Below are 20,486 nucleotides of genomic sequence, written 5' to 3' on the forward strand. Positions count from 1 at the left end.
GGAACGAACAACGCGGGCTTGCTCGATTCCCAGACAAATAGCTGTGATAACACGTAACAGCATTCCTAAGCAGCAGGTGAGTGAACTGACCGGAGAAATCTCTGAAGCCAGCGCCTTTGTCCCTCCCGCCAGACAAAAGCCGAGCACGTGCTGGTCTTCAAAGAGACGAAGCTCCTCCCTGTTCCCAGCCGCTTCTTTGTTGTCTGGCCCAACCGCCTTTCAGCGAGCGCGTTCGGCTCCGGTTTGTCCTCTCCTGGCAGCCGTCCTCGGGAGCCGAGGCAAGGCGAGGAGTTGGGCCCCGCCCGCCATCTTGGCCCCTGCGGGTGTCGGAGCCGAGCCGAGCTTGCTGGAGATGGGTGAGCGGCGGGGGCAGCGCGCGTGGAGAGTCCCCTTGGGATGATTTGGCGGGCTCCCTCCTTGAACGGGAAGGACAAGCCAGCTAAGGCGGTGCTCGGCGGAAAGCGGAGGGGGCGAGGCAGGGCAGGACTCCGCTCGACTTCTGTCCGATACTATGGAAACAAGAAAAGGGCTCTGGGGAGTGAGGGGTTAACCTCACAGGTGTTTGGCTGGTGGTTCGGAGTCACGTTTGCGATTCTCTCGCTTCCCAGGCTAAGCTTCCCTTACCCTCCGCTTCAGCCTCACAGCAACCCTGCTAGGTAGGCTTAGGTAAACCACTGAGTGGGGATTTGGATTTGAGGCTCCTGCTGTGAGCCGTATCCTATCTGTTGCGCAGCATCCTTTTTGTTTAATGCTTAACTTCGCCTTTCGGGCTTCCACCTGCCTGTAGGGAGAAAAATGCCTTGTCCCTTTAAGAGAGGCTGAATAGGATACTTCCCAGGGGATGTGATTTACCTCCCTACTCTGAAAAGCTTACCTGCCCATTTTCCTACATGCTGCTTCTATTAAAATGACAGGCCAGTTTTTTTCTGCCAGGCCAGTTGGCAATCTTATTCGCACATTACTGCCCCTTTCCAGGACCAATATACGCAAAGCAGGTGAAATTTGGTCCCTAGGAGTGAAAATTGGATTTTTTTCAAAACAAACCTGTGCAGGCAGCAGATGTTAAAGTACTGATGTGACATTTCTAGCCACTTGGTGTGGTGGTATAATCTTTGGCCCAAAACTCTTGGCAGATTTGTGATGGCCATGTGGTTTCTGATTGTTTTTACCTGCTTGGGGAATAATGTTTACTTATGTTGTAGATAAAGAATTGTGAAAGATTTATGTTAGATCTTACCTTTGGAACTAATATTTATTTGATTTATTTTAGTTTTCGGTGGATAGTGTTACCGCCAATCCAGACTGTGCTGGCTGGGACAATGCTGCCCTGTCTGCTCCACAGGGCCTTATCACAGCACAGGAAACCCAAAAAAGGTTTTTTTAAAAAAATTCACCAAAAAGTCCCCCATGAGGGAGAATGGAAATACACCATGAAAATTGTGGCATATCTCTGCCAGCACATGGAAGCCAACCGGGTACTATAAGCTAACTGAGGTCCCCATAATGCCCCCAGCCACGCTGGCATAGTGTTTTGCACTGGCGGGCCTGGGCAGTTTTAGCTGCTTCAGGATCGGGCACCACAGAGCTGCGTGGAACTTGGCCACCAGGGTAATTTATTCTGCGGCAGCGCTTTTGTCCCTTGTGCTAGGGCACAGGTGTCGAATTCACGGCCCTCCAGATGTTCATGAACTACAATTCCCATCAGCCCTAGCCAATATAGCCAATGCTCATATTGGGAGGGACTGGTGGGAATTGTAGTTCATGAACATCTGGAGGGCCATGAATTTGACACCCCTCTGCTAGGGGAATGGGCACTCATGTCAACGCAGGGGTGTGCCAGCTCCAGAGGGAAAATATCCCACATCTCTGGATTGCACTGTTAATATATAGTAACAGAAAAGAGAGACCAACAAAATTTATAGACGCTATGTTTCTGCCCTTGACATCTCTGTTCATCCTGATTCTACCTGGCCCTTCCTGGTTACACCTGTTTCCCACCTCCCACCCCGATGTAAGTTATGATGGACGTTCATTCTTTCTTATATCTGAAAGAATGAGCTTTGACTCACAAAAGCTTATATCTTGGCCTCCAAGGTGCTATTAGACTTGAATTTTATTTATTTTAACTTCATTTTTAAACCACCTTCTCAATGGGGACTCAAAGTGGTTTCCATTGTTCTTCTGTTCTCCATTTTATCTTCACAACAACTTTGCTAGGTAGGTCAAGCCTTGAGCATGTGAGAATGGCCCATGGTCACCCACAAGCTCCCATAGCAAAGAGTGGATTTAAGCCTGTACCTACCACATTTTAGTTCACCACTAACTATTGTAGCTTGTTATGAAGGATATTAGCATACTAGTTTGACTGAGTTTTGAACTGGAAATATTCCAATGCAATTGTTGCCTCTCGAGCTCACTAACAATGCAATCCTACGCAGAGTTATTCTAATCTGAATCAATTCAAATCAGTGGACTTAGACTAGACTAGAGAAATACTTCAGAGGATTGCCGTGCAAGTACCATTGGGTGAATCACTGTTTCCCAGATCTCCCCTTCAAAACTGCAATAGGAGCATTGTGACGCCGCCACCATGGTTGCTTCTTGAAGCCCTTGAAATGTGTTGTGCAATCCCTTGTGTTACTATGATTGTTGTGACCAACCGTATAAGAGACTGTGGGAATGGATGGTTCTGTTTTATGGCGCTGTTTAGTTCTTCAGGGTCTAATCGAGCTTTCCCTTGCAGTCTGAAGAGGCACAGGGATCCTTTGAGGAGAGACATTGACCTTCTTTACCCAACTTCTGGTTCTTATGTGGTTATGGCTGGGGGAAGGAGGGGACCCAACCGGACATCCTACTGCCGCAATCCTCTCTGTGAAACTGGAGCTGCCGGGAGTGCTGGCCATTCCACCAGCTCCTCAGTCACCAGCGTGCGTTCCCGTACCAGGTGGGTGCATGCCTCAGAGCCTGTTGGGTGGCCCTTCTTTAGGAGGGATTCCATCTACTCTGGAAGTTTTTTCTGCTCTGACACTCATCTGAATTGGCCCAGTAAAATATACCAGCTCTCTTGCTTCATTTCTAAGTTTCAGTTCCATCATGTGGCCCTTGTAGAGTGGTGACTGTAGATATGAACTTAGTTTTCTGGTTTATACTTTGCCCCAACACAACCTTCTAGGCCAGTGATGGCGAACCTTTTCGAGGCTGAGTGCCCAAATTGCAACCCAAAACCCACTAATTTATTGCAAAGTGCCAACATGGCAATTTAACCTGAATACTGAGGTTTCCGTTTAGAAAAAATGGTTAGCTCCAAGGCGCGCGTTACTCAGGAGTAAGCTTGGTGGCTTGGCTTTGTAGTCAGTGGCTTTGCTTTGAAGCAACCATGCAACTCTTCCAACGGGTGTATCACGACCCTAGGAAGGTTTACTCAGAAGCAAGCCCTATTGCTGAGCTTGCTCCCAGGTAAAGGATTGCGCTTTAGTTGTTTGCATGAAAATCAGTGGGGTTTAACAGCGCTTAACAGGGTTACCTACACTGCTTCCCCAAAATTAGGACTTAGATTTAATGCTAATAATCAAGCCCAGCAGCCCAGGCCAGCCTAGATGTGTGTGTGTGTGTGTGGGGGGGACTCTGTTTGCGCGTGCCCACAGAGAGGGCTCTGAGTGCCACCTCTGGCACCCGTGCCATAGGTTCGCCATCACTGTTCTAGGCCCTAGGGCATACTGTTAAGACTCCAACTACTTTGTTCAACATGGGGATGACAATACTGTCTGGATCTACAAGTTACTATTCAGGTTGCAGAGGCAATCTTTTGGGCATTTAAAAGCACAGGAAATATTTTGCCAGGGACAGCTTTTCGCACATCCATCCCTACAGGTTGGGCCCTTTGCTAACTCCCTTTAATTTTAGTTAATGTGTAAGACTACTAACAATCATAAACCTTAAAATGCAATAAAATAGCCCTAATATTAACAAAGAAAACGGTGTAATAGCAGGAAGAAGTTTCCATAAAAATTTTCCTCGAACCTAAACCAGAATTGGATAGGGTGCAGAATCAGATATAAACAAGGTGCTGGGCGTCTAAGTCTGTAAAAAAAGAAAACCTGTGGAAGAGCACTCCCTTGCATGCTTTCTTGAGGAGGTGGAGGAGGAGATCTTTGTACTGTTTCAGGTGGGGCAACAGTGGAGAGGGCTCAGAAGTGACCTGCAAAAGTACGGATCACTTGGTAAGAGGGAGCAAGCAGGGACTGCTACAAAGAGTGCACTTTGCACCTAATTTTATGTGGAAAGAGGTGACCATTCAGATGAAAGGAGGACCACACGTCATGATGGGCTTCAGAGGAAGTTATCAATACTATTGAAAGATCCCTTCTTTGTATAGAGTGAGATTATTCACAGTAATGAGCTGGATTTTAATGGTGATTGCCCCAAGGCTGTGAAATAGCCTCCCTGAGGAGACCTAGGCCTGCTCTTTTTAAAATTCATTTAAAAGATTTCTGTTCTGACCTGCACTTTCCAGAACTTTCCATTGAGGCCATGGTTCTCTCACTGTATCTCATAAAGGTTGTTAAGCCTACCTGTTTCAGAGTGTGTTTGTCTGAAATGAGACTATGCCTGATGTGGCGGTTCCTAGAAGATCTGCGTTGGTTTTATTTGAATGTGTTCAATCTTTGAAAAGGCAATACGTTAACCTTTTGAAAAACTTAAGATCAATGAACCCTGGGTAATGCAAGCCAAGGGGGTAGATTGAGAATTCTTTTTCTTGTCTTGGGGAAAAAAGATTGACACAGCCAGAATGGGTGTGTGGGTGGGGAAATTAGACGGATAGAGCAAAGGCGAGGGAGACTGACAGATGCTGATGAAAGTAGGGGTATCTAGCTTGATTATGGGGAAGAGAGATGAGCAGCAGTGGTGTAGTGGTTGAGAGCAGGTGTACTCTAATCTGGAGAACCCGGTTTGATTCCCCACTCTGCCGCTAGAGCTGTGGAGGCTTACTTGGTAATTCAGGTTCGCCTGTGCATTATACATGCCAGCTGGGTGACCTTGGGCTAGTGTCATAGTTCTTCTGAGCTCTCTCAGCCTCACAGGGTGTTTGTTGTGAGGAGGGAAGGGAAAGGAGTTTGTAAGCCCCTTTGAGTCTCCTTACAGGAGAGAAAGGGGGGATATAAATCCAACTCTTCTTCTTCTGGATTATCCAAGGTCACATTCTGGGGCTAATGCATTCAAATGTTTGTGATTTTTCTTTCGTTTTAGTTTTTCTCAGATAACTTTTCTCCCCCTCTAGGAGCAGTTCAGGGACGGGCCTTTCCAGTCCTCCTTTGGCAACTCAGACAGTGATTCCCCTCCGGCATTGCAAGATCCCAGAACTGCCTGTGGAGAGGAGCATCCTGTTTGAACTGCAGCTCTTTTTCTGCCACCTAATTGCACTCTTCGTCCATTACATCAACATCTACAAAACCGTGTGGTGGTATCCACCCTCACACCCTCCCTCCCATACCTCATTGGTGAGTGTCTCTTGGCCCACACTTACAAAGCAAAATATCAAGAGCTGCACAAAACGATGTTTAAATTCTAAAAAAAAATAATTCAAGGCCTTCTGCAGCTTTATAGCCAAACAGAACTGCATTTCATCACCTGTCATCAGAACATGGCATAATAACAGGGTGTTGTTCCAGAGACACATTACCAAAGGCTGCTTTCAGGCATCGCAATAAATTCTCATTTTAAGAGAGGTTTGTCATTGTGGATCATATTCTCTTTCCACCTATGTCTCTCACTGGTTGGAACAGGCTCTGTTTTTCTCATGATACACAAACATAGATGCCTGGGAAAAATTGAGACCCAGCCCCATAAGCCATGAGTACTTAACTCTGCATTGCCAAGGCCTGTTCTTCGTCATTACAGCAAACTGGAGCCTAATCTAACTAGGTTCAATCAAGCCCACCCATCAGAGGAGGAAGGGTATGGAAGGCAGGCAAGATGAGCAAACTAGGATAGTGCCCAGCAGAGATAAATTTCTGTTCTGGTACCGTTTTGTGACAACTTAATGAAACCTAAGTAAACCAAATTATCCACATTTTATTATCTGTAAGTTGCACAGGAGAGTTCTCTGTTTGTGTCTCCTATCTCTTCCCGCTAAAGGAGATCAAGGGCAAATTGGTGATTAAGGCCGCTGAGGGAAATCCTGGCAGGCCAGTGCTCTGTGGGCTGCCCCTCCAGTTGGAGCCTCTGCAGCTCTTGGGCAACCTAGCACAAGGTGGGCAGGAACCTGCCTCACGTCAGGTGTGTGGATGCTGCCGGCATTGTCCCCCACCTCCATGGAGCCAGTGGATCTGTGAGGCCCAGCCAGGCACTCTAAACAGTGGCCGAAAAGCTTTCACCCCTGTGGGTCATTATTACAGACCCATGATCCTTGGCAAATACAGGAGAGGAAACCAGTTGGCTTGAGTTCCCACTCTTCACTGGAAACCCCAATGAATTTGGCCCCTCGCACACAGGCCAATTCTGTACTTCTGCCTTCTGACATAGCCTGTTTCATGATTCGCACTTCAGCAAAACCTCTACTACGTCTTATTTTCAGGGGATGTCTTATATTCGGGGAAACAGGGTAGGACTCTAGCTTTAGGAAAGCTCTCGTGGTTTTAATTGTTCTGCAAAATTTGTGGAACTGAGTTTCTCAGGAGGGCATTTTTATAAAGAGGATATGGTAGAAAGGGTCATCAATTTGCAGTAGCACTTTCAAGTCAAGATATGAACAGAAGCGGTTTGCCATTTCCTGGCCATTTCCTGGCCTGGATGCCCTTGATGATCCCTTTGTCCAAGTAGTAAACAGCTAAACCCTGCTTAGTTTCCGAGAACTGGTGAGATCAGGCTAGCATGGGTCACCCTATCAGGGCAGCACAGAGGAAATAGGGTGGTAGTAAACAGACTAATATTTAATTAAAGAGTTTTTCTGCTTCATTTTGGGGGGAAAGTATTACGTGTTTTTTATTTCATTGTCTTAAAATTTTGTAATCTGGTTTTATTGTCCTATTTGAATGCATCATATTGATCTTTATTGTATTGTTTCCCAAATCTATTTTCTGCCCTGAGCCTTAGCAAGATGGGGCAGACTATAAATAAGTAAATAACCTGTGATCACCCAGATCATATCTTGGTTGAGTGAGGAATTGAAACCATGGCTCCCTAATTCAGGGGTCGGGAACCTTTTCCCCTCAAAGAGCCATTTGGCTCACCACCAAATTTGGCTCACCACCAAAGAGCCATTTGGCTCACCCCCCACCCCCACCCACTCGCCCCCGTCCGCTCCCCCGCCGACTTGCTTGCTTGCTCGCTCGCCCTCCCTCCCCCCGCCCACTCACACACACACACACCCCCGTGGGCTGGAGATGTGCCCGCCCTGCTTCCTGCAGGGCGTGACCGGCGGCTTGGCCTCTGCCAGGCAGCGCCAGGAGAAGCGCCCGCCCGCCAAGCAGCGGGGCGGGCACGGAGCCATAAGCCCGCTGCCGCGGCCTGCCGCCCGGCCAGCAGCGGGCTGGAAGATGCCGCCCTGCTTCCTGCAGAGGCCGAGGCGAGAGCCTGGTAACTCGGTCTGCCTTCCGGCCGCGGGGAGAAGCGCCCGCCCGCAAACAGGCAGGCGGGCAGGGAGCCATAAGCCAGCGGCCCGGCTTGCCAGCCCGGCCACGGGCTGGAAGATCAATGCCCTCCCTGCTTCTTCCAGGGCGGGCGAAGAGGGGCCCGGCGGCTCGGCCTGCCCGGCCGCCGGGAGAGCACCCGCCCCGCAAGCAGCGGGGCAAGCAGGAGCCAAACCCCCCACGCGCAGCCTCGCCAGCCGTGGGCTGGAGATGTGCCCACCCTGCTTCCTGCAGGGCGGGCGAAGAGGGGGCCGGCGGCTCCGCTCATGGAGCCGCAGAACAGCGGCCGTGAAGAGCAGCATCGCTTTGACTCCACGAGAGCCGCATGGGTTCCCGACCCCTGCCCTAATTGTAGTTCAGCACCATAAACATACTTCCTGCTTCCTTTGCCATGAAGTTCTCTTCTTTGTGTGTTTATTATTTGATTCCTATCCTGCCCTTTCCCAGCTACAGTAAGACTCAGGGTAGCTAACAATAACAGTTACAATAGAATTAAAATACATACTATATATAAATTATACTTAAAAACCTTATTAGTTTAAAATTCCAGATGGTGCCTTTGAAACCTTAAGAGTTTTACGGGTGACCAGTTAAGGAATAATCAGGGGGAGAAGAAAGAAGGGAAAGGGAGGGGCAAAGACATGATAAAATGCAAAGGAAACTACAGGAGTGGGGGTGGGGGGTAAGGAGGCCAGCTAAGATTAAAAGTGGCGCTATCCTCTACCATAGGCTTGGCAGAACATCTCAGTCTTGTACGCGGACTGACCAGATTTGTTTTTTCTTTCTGCAGAATTTTCATCTAATTGATTTCAATGTCCTGGCGGTGACGACTATCGTTCTGGCCCGGAGGTTGATTGGTGCTATTGCAAAGGAGGTGAAGGAGGTAGAGGCCTGGAGCCTTTTTGCTTATTACGTAACTTGTGTCCTTGTTCAGCCCGTGATTTTCCCCCCTCCCCAATGGGGAGGGTGCAGGAGAATTTCCTTGTGGAGGATCATGGGCATAGTCTGCTTCCTGTAAAGAGGACAGAGCCACTGTCCAGCCCATTAGTTAAGATTCTCTATTCAAGCCCCGCTCACTATGCCCCTGAATGTAGAGGGATTTCTGAGTGTTAGCACCTCACTTTTGGAATGCCTTTCCCCCTGAGGCTGACTGAGGGTTGCTTTTCTTTCTTTCTTTCTTTCTTTCTTTCTTTCTTTCTTTCTTTCTTTCTTTCTTTCTTTCTTTCTTTCTTTCTTTCTTTCTTTCTTTCTTTCTTTCTTTCTTTCTTTCTTTCTTTCTTTCTTTCTTTCTTTCTTTCTTTCTTTCTTTCTTTCTTTCTTTTCTAAAGCACATACCTTTACCCAGGTTTTTAATTGAGGGGTTCCATCTCTTTTATTGACCTATTTTGATATCATTTGAAGTGTCTCACAGTTCCCCACACTGTTTTTATGCCCCTGGCTTGTTTTTAGCTGTTTGTTTTACAGCTGTGTTGTTGTATTTTGGAATTGCTTTAAGCAGGTCTCTGGAGAGGCAGCATTCAGTTTTTTTATGTAGAGAAGTAATCTCACAGTGTTTCTCTTGAGTAGAAGTTCTGAAGAACAGAGCTACTAGCATAGAAGCCTTTTCGTGTATATGTGTGTGTGTATACATATATAATTTCTTCTTTTATATACTGCCTTTCTCCCCGAAACAGCTTATATCTCTCCTCCATTTTATCCTCATCACAATCCTGTGAAGTAGGCTAGGCTGTGTGACTAGCCCAAGGTCACCCAGAATGCTTCCATGGCATAGTGGGGATTCAGAGAAGGATTCCCCCCCAGATCCCAATCTAACACTCTCACCACTACACCTCACTGCTTTCATCAGCTAGGGTCAAGAGGAGCTGACACCCTCAGCAGGGCCTCATTCAGTGCTCTTAACTGGGATGGGAAGAGGCATGTCTAAGGGAAGCGCTTTGAAGGCCGGAACCAGTGTGTGTGTGGTGGTGTGGGGGGCAGGTTGGAATATGGCAGATCATTCTGTAAGGGGAGAAGAATTCTCATTGGCATCTTGCTCTTTTTCCTCCAGGCTTCTCATACAGGCAAAGTCTCCCTGCCGCGCTCCGTCTTCCTTGTGGTCACTCGCTTTGCTGTCCTTACTGGCACAGGCTGGAGTTTGTGCCGATCCATAATCCATCTTTTCCGGACCCATTCGCTGCTCAACCTCTTGTTCTTGTGTTATCCGTAAGTCCAGGCTGCTCTTCTGTTTCTGTCCTATTGTTGTTTGGGGGTGGGAGGTAGGGTGGGCAGGGTCAAACTTAGGTTTCCAAAAGCGTAACAGGTTTTCTGTGAGGCTGCAGTGAAAAAAAAATCACTAAAAATCACTGTATCTTTTCCATGCTAAAAAGTCACAGTTTTCTTCCGCCTCAATCTAAATTCTGTTCCCAGTAAACTGAATTCAGTAAAAATTGCTATACTTCTAAGCAAAACAAAATGTGCATTGGCACCTTGAAGACTAACATTATTTGTTCCAGCATGTGTTTTATTTATAGTACTGAACTACAGTTAGGGAAACATGGTTTCAAGTACTCACTTCATCAGATGCAATGTAGTTTTAAGGTCAGCCTCAAGGGGGAAAATGGTAGCATGCTAAGAAATAGGAAGCTATCTTCTGGCCTATAGTCTGCATGGTACACTACCGTGTAATCGAACTGGCAACAGCTATCCAAGGTATCTTTCTGAATGTACTTCTCACCATTGAGTCTATGAGCCCCTTCCCGGGTGGAGGGAGCCAAATCTACCTGTGGGAGCAGCACGTAGCCACTCTGGCAGATTTGCCCTCCTTGGGGCACTTACTTCAGAGGAGGGGTGATCCCGCTCCCCCTGCCCAGTGCTGGAACGCAGTGTTGAACACTGTATGAGAGTCTCAGTCTTGCCACTGCCGGCGTAGCAGGAGTGGGCCAGGGGAGGAGCCGACATTAGTTGGCTCCCTCCTGGCCTTTGGTGGCCGCGGTTAGGAGTTAAGCAGTCTTTGGGCTGATATAAGTTCATTGCATCCCATTGGAGGATCCTCGATGTTTGACTTTCCCAGCCTCCTCATGTCACCAGGAAGCCTCTTTGGAGATGGTGGCCAGGTATGCCCTCAGCTGGCCACCCAGTTTGTGGATGGGGCTGCCCATGCCAGAAGTGTTGAGCGTGGAAATGAAGTTGCAGGAAGAGATGCACCTTCCTCACTTCCTGGGAGCACTTGGCTCTGGCCCCCAAGTCAAATAAACCCCAGCAGATGTTCTGTGTGCATTCTCCCCCCACTTCCGGCTGGCCCCACCTCTCTTTCTCACGCCCCCTCTGTCCGCATACAGTTCCTTGGTATGACAGGAGGCACTTCTGCTTAGTATGCCTTCTACTGCCAGACTCTCAAGCTGTCTTGTAAGAAATAATTTCAACTACCAACTCCTCCCCTCCTAGGTTTGGCATGTACGTCCCCTTCCTGCAGCTGAACTGCGACTTCCGCAAGACGAGTCTCTTCTCCCACGTTGCCAACATTGGCCCTCGCGATACAGGGGATGCCAGCTCAAAGGGCAAGGACTACCTGTCTGTCCTCAAGGAGACCTGGAAGCAGCACACCCGACAGATGTACAGCACTGAGGCCATGCCCACCCATGCTTGCTGTCTCTCCCCAGACTTGATCCGCAATGAGGTGGAATACCTGAAGATGGACTTCAATTGGCGCATGAAGGAGGTGCTGGTGAGCTCCATGCTCAGTGCCTACTATGTAGCATTTGTTCCCGTCTGGTTTGTGAAGGTATGTGAGAGATGGGTTGCAACTTTGCTTTTGGCCTGTTAAATAACAGGTTTCTCAATAGAGATATGGAGCGTAGACAGATTCATAACAGGTAGCTTGATCTGTGGACACTAGCTATAGATTCCCCACTCCTCCACCTCAGTAGCAGAGGCTTATCTGGTGAACCAGATGTGTTTCCACACTCCTACATTCCTGGTGGTGACCTTGAGCTAGTCGCAGTTCTTCGGAACTCTCTCAGCCCCACCTACCTCACAAGGTGTCTGTTGTGGGGAGAGGAAAGGAAAGGCGCTTGTAAGCCACCTTGAGTCCCCTTACAGGAGAGAGAGGTGGGGTATAAATCCAAAATTATTATTATTATTTTGTAAATGGATCTTCATGTTCCGAGCCAATCTGCCGTGAATCTCAGCAGATGCGCAGTACCCAGCAAGGGAATCAGTTAATATGGGTTGCTGGCTGCCAGAAAAGTAAAAGTCCGGCATTCCACTGCATGTCTAGAATGCAGCCAGTCATTCCGTGGCTGCTAAACTTCCAGAAGAAACCAGCTGGTTGCTGTTGGGAGCAGAATGCTGGAGGAGGTGGTGTGATCCAGCAAACAAACTCTTGTGTTCTTATGTGTGTGTGGCTTGTATTGTCTGATAGATCTGAGATTATAAGTTTGAAACAAGCCAAAGTGAATTTGATGATTGAAGATGGGAACTTCCTAACAGGAACTTGCCTGCCACAATTCAACTTTTATGATCTGTTGCCTTGGTTTGTTTTTTTTAACAAGATTTAAAAGTGCTTGGGTTTGACATTTCAACATTATTGCCTTTACCCTTCTATCGAAGGCTTAAGATTGAATTGCTGTTGTTCTTCAAAGCAGACTTTGTCTCCTTTCTTGGGGTGACCAAGCTGGGAAGCTTTGCAAACATTTTTCTTTTTCTTCTTTTACATCACAAATGGCAGAGACAGGCCTTGGCAAATGTTCTTTGACTTTGGGAACCAGCCCCAAAATTCAGGAACCAGGCTTATTTTTCAGCGTTTGGGTTTTGTACTGTAAACAACAGTGGTTTTCCCCTTCCTCCTACCAAAAATCCAATCCTTAACTCTTCACAGTTTCTTGTAATTTTATTGAAAATGTACTCAAAGTATTGCAACATGTAAATACACATGTGAAAACCTTGGTTCCCATCAATGCAACAAAGTTAACCTCTAATCGGGACTTCTGCCCAATTTCTCATTATTGCTTTTAAAAGATTGATTTAATTGAATATTGGAGCAAGTATAGAAACCACCTGATCAAGAAATGAATTAATCTAGCACTGTCGGATCTGGTAAAGTTAGCATATAGACAAGTTTTGAGAAGAATATTCAGGTGCACTTTTATGTTATGCAAAGATTCAGCTGTAAAGTGATAAAATCAGCTTTGTACTTCCACTAAGGATGGCCAACCTACAACATTAAAATCAGGGCTGAATATACTAAGCTCTGCAATGAAATTTCTAGGTGCCACAGTGATCCAGTTCCTGGGATTTGTCCTGTCCTGGGCTAAGGTGAATATGTATTTGGTCAAACAGACTGGTAAACATTTCTGTGGGTAGGTAAATCTGTACAGAAGCCTCTTCTAGATTGCCTTAACCCCCACCTCCTACCCACCCCGCTCATTAGGATAGCGGCCCCTGGGACTTCCTGCACTCTCTTCTTCTCCCCTTTGCAGAGCACACAGTATTATGACAAGCGATGGTCGTGTGAGCTGTTCCTGTTGGTCTCCATCAGCACCTCCGTCATCCTCATGCAGCATCTCCTGCCCGCCCGTTACTGTGACCTCCTCCACAAGGCTGCGGCGCATCTTGGCTGCTGGCAGAAGGTCGATCCGGCACTTTGCTCCAATGTGCTGCAACACCAGTAAGCCACCTGCTGGTTACATCCCCCCTCCCCCATTCTGGGCATCATCCCTTTTGAAACCTTGCTTCAGGAAACACTCTCGTGGGGCAAATGGGCCTTTCCTCATATTCCCCAGCAGACAAGAGCAAGTGAGGTGTAGTGGTTAAGAGGAGGTGCACTCTAATCTGGAGAACCGCATTTAATTCTTCACTCCTCAGCCTGAGTAGCGGAGGCTTATCTGGTGAGCCAGATGTGTTTCTGCACTCCTGCATTCCTGCTGGGTGACCTCTGACTAGTCACAGTTCTTTGGAACTCTCTCAACCCCACCTACCTCACAAGGTGTCTGTTGTGGGGAGGGGGAAGGGAAAGGAGATTGTAAGCCCACTTGAGTCTCCTTACAGGAGAGAAACATGGGATATAAATCCAAACTCTTCTTCTACTTCTTTGTTGGAGTTTATGATTTTTCAAACATTCTTATTAGGGGATTCTTTGTACCTCCCTTTGTCTGCCTCAGAACCCCTATGCACTGCATTCTGCTTTGCTCTATCTTTTCATGTGGAAATCCGGCTAGACTAATTGAGTCTTGCGTTACAACATCTGCCCTCAGATACACCCAGCCCTCCCCTGCAACTGCACAAGTGATGGAGAGCAAGCAGGAAAGATTGCTTAGTGTTTCTGGTCTCCTCATTGTGGCAACCCCTGATAAGCCTCCAAAGAACATACCACTGGAATCTCCCTGGTCTGTGCCATCTGTATATATATTAGGATCGTAATGCCTTTGCTCCTTTCACACTGAGACTTGGGTCTGCATTCTAGGTGTCAATGGAAAACTCAAGTCAGAAAGTCTGGGGACAGGGCGAGGGTTGGTGGGGGAAGAAGCCTGGGAGCTGTCACTCTCTTCTTTTACATCCTGGCCTAGCTGGTCATGTTAAACCAGAGCTGACAGAGAGTAGAGTGGTATAGTTGCCAGCTGTAAGGTTCTGTTACTCCAGTCAATAATTGAGACTCAGGGTAGGGTCAAGAGCTTTATTGAGCTGTGTCAGTTCCTTAGCTGCAGAAAGCCAGAGCTGGGGCCCAGACGTTCGCAGCTAGAATATATCTCCAAACTTTTCCCACTTCCCCACCACCACCACCTGTTCCCACAATAGCATAAGACAATGAAGACAGTATCATTATGTGTTCCAAACTCAAGGACAGCGATAGAGCTCATTCCGGGCCTCCGGGAGGGGGAGGAATGAGGTATGCATATTTCACTAGTTGCAAACACAGCAATTAAAGTAGAATAGCCCATTAACACACAGATAACAGCAAGTGTAGGTGTGACCTCAGCCCCAGCCCACCGAAGCCAGGCCGGGCGGAAGCCAGGCCTGACACCAGCCCTTGTGCTGGTCTCACTTTGTATTGCCCCTTTAAAAAGCAGTCTGACGCGTGTTAAATGAACACAGGGGTTGTGAACCTAGGAATGATTTTTTTCTCTACAGACTATCTGGCAACTTCTACACAGAGACAGTTCTGTTTATGGTTCTTGTTGCTACTGCAAACATGTTTGCAGTGGCTACACAGCATCCACATAGCAGTTTCTCCTGCATTTTTCTTGCATCAGACCTCTAAGGCCACCTTTTACTCTCCTTCACCAGAAGGCTTTTAAAAATAACATTTTAATGACCTCAAAAAAACCTCCTAGGGCCGAGCTTTCATTTTTTAAAAAAGTATCTAGCCATTTTCGTTGTAGCCTTAGAAAGGAAAATGTGTAGATCCTCCAGTATGTAGGAGGGACATGGTAACTAGGGAAAGAGAAATGCAAAAATGCACACCTTCTTGACTGAAATATTTCCAAACAGATACAAAAATCATACTTGGGAAAGATTGCAGCAAAGAAACAACAGAAGCAGGATGAAAACAGGAAAATGTTGCATGGATGCCCCTCAAAACATTACTGTATGAAGGAAACTATGACAGAGCAAAATATGTCTGAGACTTTCTCTCCAAATTACATTAACCAGCGTAATATAGGGTTAGGAGTGATGGACTCTAATCTGAAGAACCAGGTCTGATTCTCCACTCCTCCACATGACCAGAGGAGTCTTGTGAGCTGGATTTATTTTCCTTCTCCTACACATGAAGCCCTGCTGGGTGACCTTGGGCTAGTCTCAATTCTCTCTGAACTCTCCCAGCTCCACCTACCTCACAAGGTGTCTGTGTGGGGAGAAGGGAAGGAGCTTTTAACCCACTTTGAGACTCCTTACAGGAGAGAAAGGCAGCGTATAAATCCAAACTCTTTGCTTTTTCTTTCTTGTATTCTCTTCTTGGTTTTTGTTTTATTTTATCCTACATAGATTTTGTGGGGGGGGGTTGCTTTCAGTGTTTTATTTTCTTTAGGTGGCAGTTGAGGATTTTGTAAAATCACAGTTTTGGTTTTGTAAAATTAAGGCTTTCATGCCTTTACATTTCATATCTACACCAAATAGTGCTGTTTTGTATGCCAAGTTCTGAGTGATACGTTTTATAGTGATAAGTTAGTTTAGCATATAGGTCACCTCCTCTCCTCATTTTTTTCTGTAGGTCTAACATTTCTAAACATGTCTAAAATTTGTACAAACGTTTGGCTAGCCTGGTGCTCCTTTTGTTTTATACGTTTTCTAGTATGGTTTAACAAGACTGTGACTAATTTTAATCTTATTGTAAGGCTCAGGATCTGGGATCAAAGGAGCTCTGTTAAATAAAAAAACCCAGGTGCTTCTGGGAAGCCTGTTACCACAGAGTATGGAGACCCATTTGTTCATGCCCATCAAGCTGTCTTTAAAAAGACACAGTGCCTCTGAACCCAAGAGTGCACTGAGCAATCATTGCTATTGTTTGCGTATAGAGCTGTCGTCCATGAATTTATCTAGGGTTTTTTTGAGCCACCATAGCCCACGGCTGCTGCCACGACATTTTGTGCTATAGGCCCAGGGGTAGAAGAAGCAGAAGAGTTTGAATTTAAACCCCTTCTTTTTTTCTCCTGTAAGGAAAGTGGCTTACAAGCTCCTTTCCTTTCCTCTCCCCGCAACAGACACCTGGTGAGGAGGGTGGGGCTGAGAGAGTTCCGAAGAACTGTGACTAGCCCAAGGTCACCCAGCTAGCACGTGTTGAAGTGCACAAGCTAATTTGGTTCACCAAATAAGCCTCCACAGCTCAAGTGACAGAGAGGGGAATCAAACCCGGTTCTCCAAATTAGAGTGCACCTGCTCTTAACCACTACATCACGCTGGTAGCAGTAAAGACCTGGCAGTCCCGGACAAAATTTTCCTCTAGATACTCTCAAGACAACATTTGGTTAATTGCTTCTGATTTCCCGCTGTTTCTTGTCTGCCATGGCAAAGATTGTCTCATTTAGAACAGCCCTCAGACAGAAACGGGCTCAAAGCTCTCTGATTGTTTAAAAGTGCCTGTCTGTCATGTTCACTCACACTCCATTTATGTATCTGAGCAAATGTTTGGAACGCATTCCCCATTGAGATGATAGTTGATTCCAGAAAAATTTTCATTGAATTAAGTTTCCATTCCTGTGTAGCCGTGTTCAGGAACGTTGTGGGGCAGAGCTCCATCTGAGCTGGTGCTTGACCTCTTTTGCAGGTGGACAGAGGAGTGCATGTGGCCCCAGGGAGTGCTGGTAAAACACAGCAAAAATGTCTACAAAGCGGTGGGCCACTACAACGTGGCCGTGCCTTCTGATGTCTCCCACTTCCGCTTTCACGTAAGCTTTTGGGGTCCTTGTTCTGTTGATGTTGTGTGTGTTACACAGGGATCTTTGTCCAGAAGTGTGTTCTGTGGCCAGGTTTCTATAAATCAGATGTGTGCCCAGCTTTGCTTCCTTAGCACAACTGCAGGGAGTGGACCTTTCTGAAAGGCGTGTCTCTGGCTCCTGCCATGCATTTGATACATTAGCACCTTTGCTTAATTTTTGCCAGGCCAGAGTCTGGGAAGGCTCAGCAAATCAGGAGCAGGGCTGGGATGTAGGAGAGTGTGTCTGTGTGTTAAGAGCTCTCAAGTTGCTTCCAGTTATGGCAACCTGTGAATCAAGGATCTCTAAAACATCCTATTATTTAATAGGCTTGCTCAGGTCTTTCAAACAGAGGGCTTCCTTCGTAAAGTCAGTCCATCTCATGCTGATCTTGCTTGTTTCCTGCTGCCTTCACCTTTTTTTAGCATTATTTTCTTTTCCCATGACTTGTCTTCTCATAATGCGACCAAAGTATGATCATCTCGGTTTCGTCCTTTTGGCTTCTAAGGAGAGTTCAGGCTTAATCTGATCTGGAACCCTCTTTATTTGTCTTTTTGGTGGTTCCCACTATCCCTAACGCTCTCCTCTAATCTCGCATTTCAAATTGATCAACTTTCTTCCTGTCAGTTTTCTTCAATGTTCAAGATAGTCTTGCTTTACTTTGGAACTAATGTTAATCTGCTCTCGCCTGCTTGTCCTCAGTTAGGCCTGTCCCATCAGATCTAGGAAGCTAAGCAGGGTCAGCCCTGATTAGTATATGGATGGGAGACCACCAAGGAAATCCAGGGCTTCTACGCAGAAGCAGGCAATGGAAAACCACCTCTGAACGTCTCTTGCCTAGAAAACTCTTTGCAGTCATCATCAGCCATAGCGACTTATCTAGCTGAGTCTCTGAGAAGTAGATGCATTGAACCGGGGGTGGCCAACCTACGGCACTCCAGACGTTCATGGACTACATGCTGGCAGGGGCTCATGGGAATTTATTTTATTTATTTATTTATTTATTTATTACATTTATATACCGCCCTCCCCCGAAGGCATGAACATCTGGAGTGCCGTAGGTTGGCCACCCCTGCATTAAACTGTCTCTCCCAAATGCCTTGCCTTGACAGAACTTTCCTGCCATTGAATTGCTACTAAGAAATTCCTAAATGGCTCTTCTGGCGCAGAGATGATTTCCCATTGCTGCTGCACTTGCAGGGGTATTTATGGCAGCAGTGAAGCATCCCTGCACATGGGTTCTCCATGTTTTCTTTCTTATTCCCTAGTTCCCACCAGTATATCTCCCATCCCGTGCTGCCAAAGGACTTTTTGCCAACCTTATTTTAATTAGAAGTAGCTATATTGCTATCTAGCTATGTTGTTAAAAAGCCAAGAGGCAGCCCCACCCTCCCGGGTGGGGGTGGAGTCAGGAAATGGCAGATACAAGGGGATAGTGAGGAGAAATGGCACACAGATACAGAGATCTAAAAAAACTTCACCTTCCCATTCACACACTGACCAAACCCTCAGGTACTAAAGCAGGGCCTTTGAGGGGCGGGTGGGGAGGGACATCATAGGGCAGGCAAAACCCAGAGCATGAATGAGTTCACAGTACTATCGTTCGCAGGGTTGTGGGGTGGGGGGGAACCCACAGCTCGGGAGCCAAGGCAGAGCTAACTTATGTGTAGAAACAGCCAGTGAATGCCACAGAAGTCCCCCTCCCCCCATAGCAGAGGATTCTGGGTAAAGGGAAGTGTTATCTCTGCTCACTCCACCCTGTCCCTGTTGTATCCTGGCCAGGTGTCTAGGACCTCACCGTTGCCTTGTGTGAATAAGGAGCAATCGTAGAAGATATGTGGGGGGAGGTGTGATGAGAGAAGAGCTGTCTGCTCATGCAGTGCTCTTCTGCAGCTTCACAACACAAGGGAAGATGGAAGGTAGTGAGTAAGCTCCCTTTTTGGGGAGTTTGACCTTGTTAAAGGTCACCTGAGAAACGTCTCAGCAACTCCAGGGTAATTCCCAGGCACTAAGAGGCTTAAAGGTTGCAAGGCCTTCTGGGCCTTTCAGCCATCAATATGCAGAGCTCTGGCTTTTCCGTAGAACCCACTTTTGTTGCACAAGTTTGTGACTGTCTTGACCGTGCATGTTTAGACAGCTCCTTGGGCATTTCAAACGTTTGACAGTCATCCCTGGGCCTTTCCAGTTCTTTTTCAGCAAACCCCTGAGGATCTTGAACATCCTGATTCTCCTGGAAGGGGCCGTCATCTTCTACCAGCTCTACTCGCTGATCGCATCCGAGAAGTGGCATCAGACCATCTCCCTGGCCCTGATCCTTTTCAGCAACTACTACGCCTTCTTCAAGCTCCTGCGGGACCGGCTGGTGCTGGGGAAGGCTTACTCATATTCTGCCAGCAGAGACAGCAGTCAGAAGCTAAACTGAATGCATCGCACTTACTGGGGTGTAAACACAACAGGAGAGCGAAAGCGGCCCCGGAGTTGTATCGGGGCAGCTGGCAGCTTTTCTGCCACCTGTTGTGCAGGATCCGTCCCGCTTAGCCTAAGAAACCTGCCCCAGGAGGCCCTGCCACCTTATGGGGGAGGCTGGGGCCCGTTCTCAAAGGGCGTGCAGTCGGGCCGGTCCTGAGCTTTGTAACTTTTTTTACCACTGGTTTTTGTTGTTGTTGTTGGTTTGATAATTGATATGATTATGAAAATACCTTATTTTTGTACTCCCAACTGCTGACAGTCTGGCTTATTGAGTGGTAAAAGCAAGCGGAGAGATCTGTAGCTCTTGCGTTAACACCAGCCTCCATGACTGTAGCTGCTGGTGGTTTCAGGGGACGAGCGTTGCCTTTGGTTTGGGTTTAATTTCTCACTGCACACGATCTGAAAGGACACGCAAGAGGTAGAGTCACTAAGATTGCTTCCACGTGGGGACAGAAGAAGAAGAGAAGAGATTTGATTTATACCCCACCTTTCTCTCCTTTAAGGATACTCAAGGTGGTTTACAAGCTCCTTTCCCTTCCCCTCTCCAGAACAGATACCTTGTAAGGCAGGTGGGGCTGAGAGAGTTCTGAATGAGCTGTGACTAGCACAAGGTCACCCATCAGGAGTGCAGAAACACATCTGGTTCACCAGATAAGCCTCTGCCACTCAGGTGGAGCAGTGGGGAATGAAACCTGGTTCTCCAGATTAGAGTACACCTGCTCTTAACCACTACCCCATGCTGGCTCTCAATGCACAATGGGGTGACACCCATTGCACAATGGATGCACAATGGTGACATCCCATTGTGCATCCAGAGAAAGGTCTTCTTTGTGCTTTCCCCTTGTGCCCACCATTCAGTGTAAATAATTGAAAAGTATGCCAGTTCTAGGAGGCTTTGGTGCTCTGTAGAGTAATGCACACAGCAAAGGTAGGGGTCCCTACCCAGCCATACTTCAAGGCTTCACAGAGCTGCGGAAAGTCAATAAAAGAGAAGTTCCGGTTT

General features: G+C 47.2%; 1 protein-coding gene across 3 annotated transcripts; it reads left to right on the forward strand.

Moving 5' to 3' along the window:
• The first annotated feature begins 231 nt into the window (after positions 1-231).
• On the forward strand, positions 232-19,732 carry TMEM39B (transmembrane protein 39B). 3 transcript variants are annotated; one of them, XM_048502042.1, is made up of 9 exons: positions 232-356; positions 2,744-2,944; positions 5,279-5,498; positions 8,419-8,511; positions 9,676-9,830; positions 11,052-11,388; positions 13,085-13,272; positions 16,867-16,987; positions 19,200-19,732. In XM_048502042.1, the coding sequence occupies exons 2-9, from the start codon at positions 2,817-2,819 to the stop codon at positions 19,434-19,436; spliced, it is 1,479 nt and encodes a 492-aa protein (XP_048357999.1). In that variant the 5' UTR covers positions 232-356; positions 2,744-2,816; the 3' UTR covers positions 19,437-19,732. The 3 variants fall into 3 exon arrangements, with proteins under 3 accessions (XP_048357999.1, XP_048357997.1, XP_048357998.1); XM_048502040.1 differs by lacking the exon at positions 232-356 and adding an exon at positions 363-656; XM_048502041.1 differs by lacking the exon at positions 232-356 and adding an exon at positions 363-656 and having other exon boundaries at positions 8,419-8,502.
• Positions 19,733-20,486: the final 754 nt, after the last annotated feature.

The sequence above is a fragment of the Sphaerodactylus townsendi genome, linkage group LG06 (assembly GCF_021028975.2).
Source record: "Sphaerodactylus townsendi isolate TG3544 linkage group LG06, MPM_Stown_v2.3, whole genome shotgun sequence".
Classification (NCBI taxonomy): Eukaryota; Metazoa; Chordata; class Lepidosauria; order Squamata; family Sphaerodactylidae; genus Sphaerodactylus; species Sphaerodactylus townsendi.

Excerpts from the sequence above, each read along its gene's own strand:
- TMEM39B (XM_048502040.1), top strand. The coding sequence starts at position 397 with ATGATTTGGCGGGCTCCCTCCTTGAACGGGAAGGACAAGCCAGCTAAG. Across the intron at positions 2,945-5,278 it reads AGCGTGCGTTCCCGTACCAG|GAGCAGTTCAGGGACGGGCC; the intron begins GTGGGTGCATGC and ends CTCCCCCTCTAG. Across the intron at positions 9,831-11,051 it reads CTCTTGTTCTTGTGTTATCC|GTTTGGCATGTACGTCCCCT; the intron begins GTAAGTCCAGGC and ends CTCCCCTCCTAG.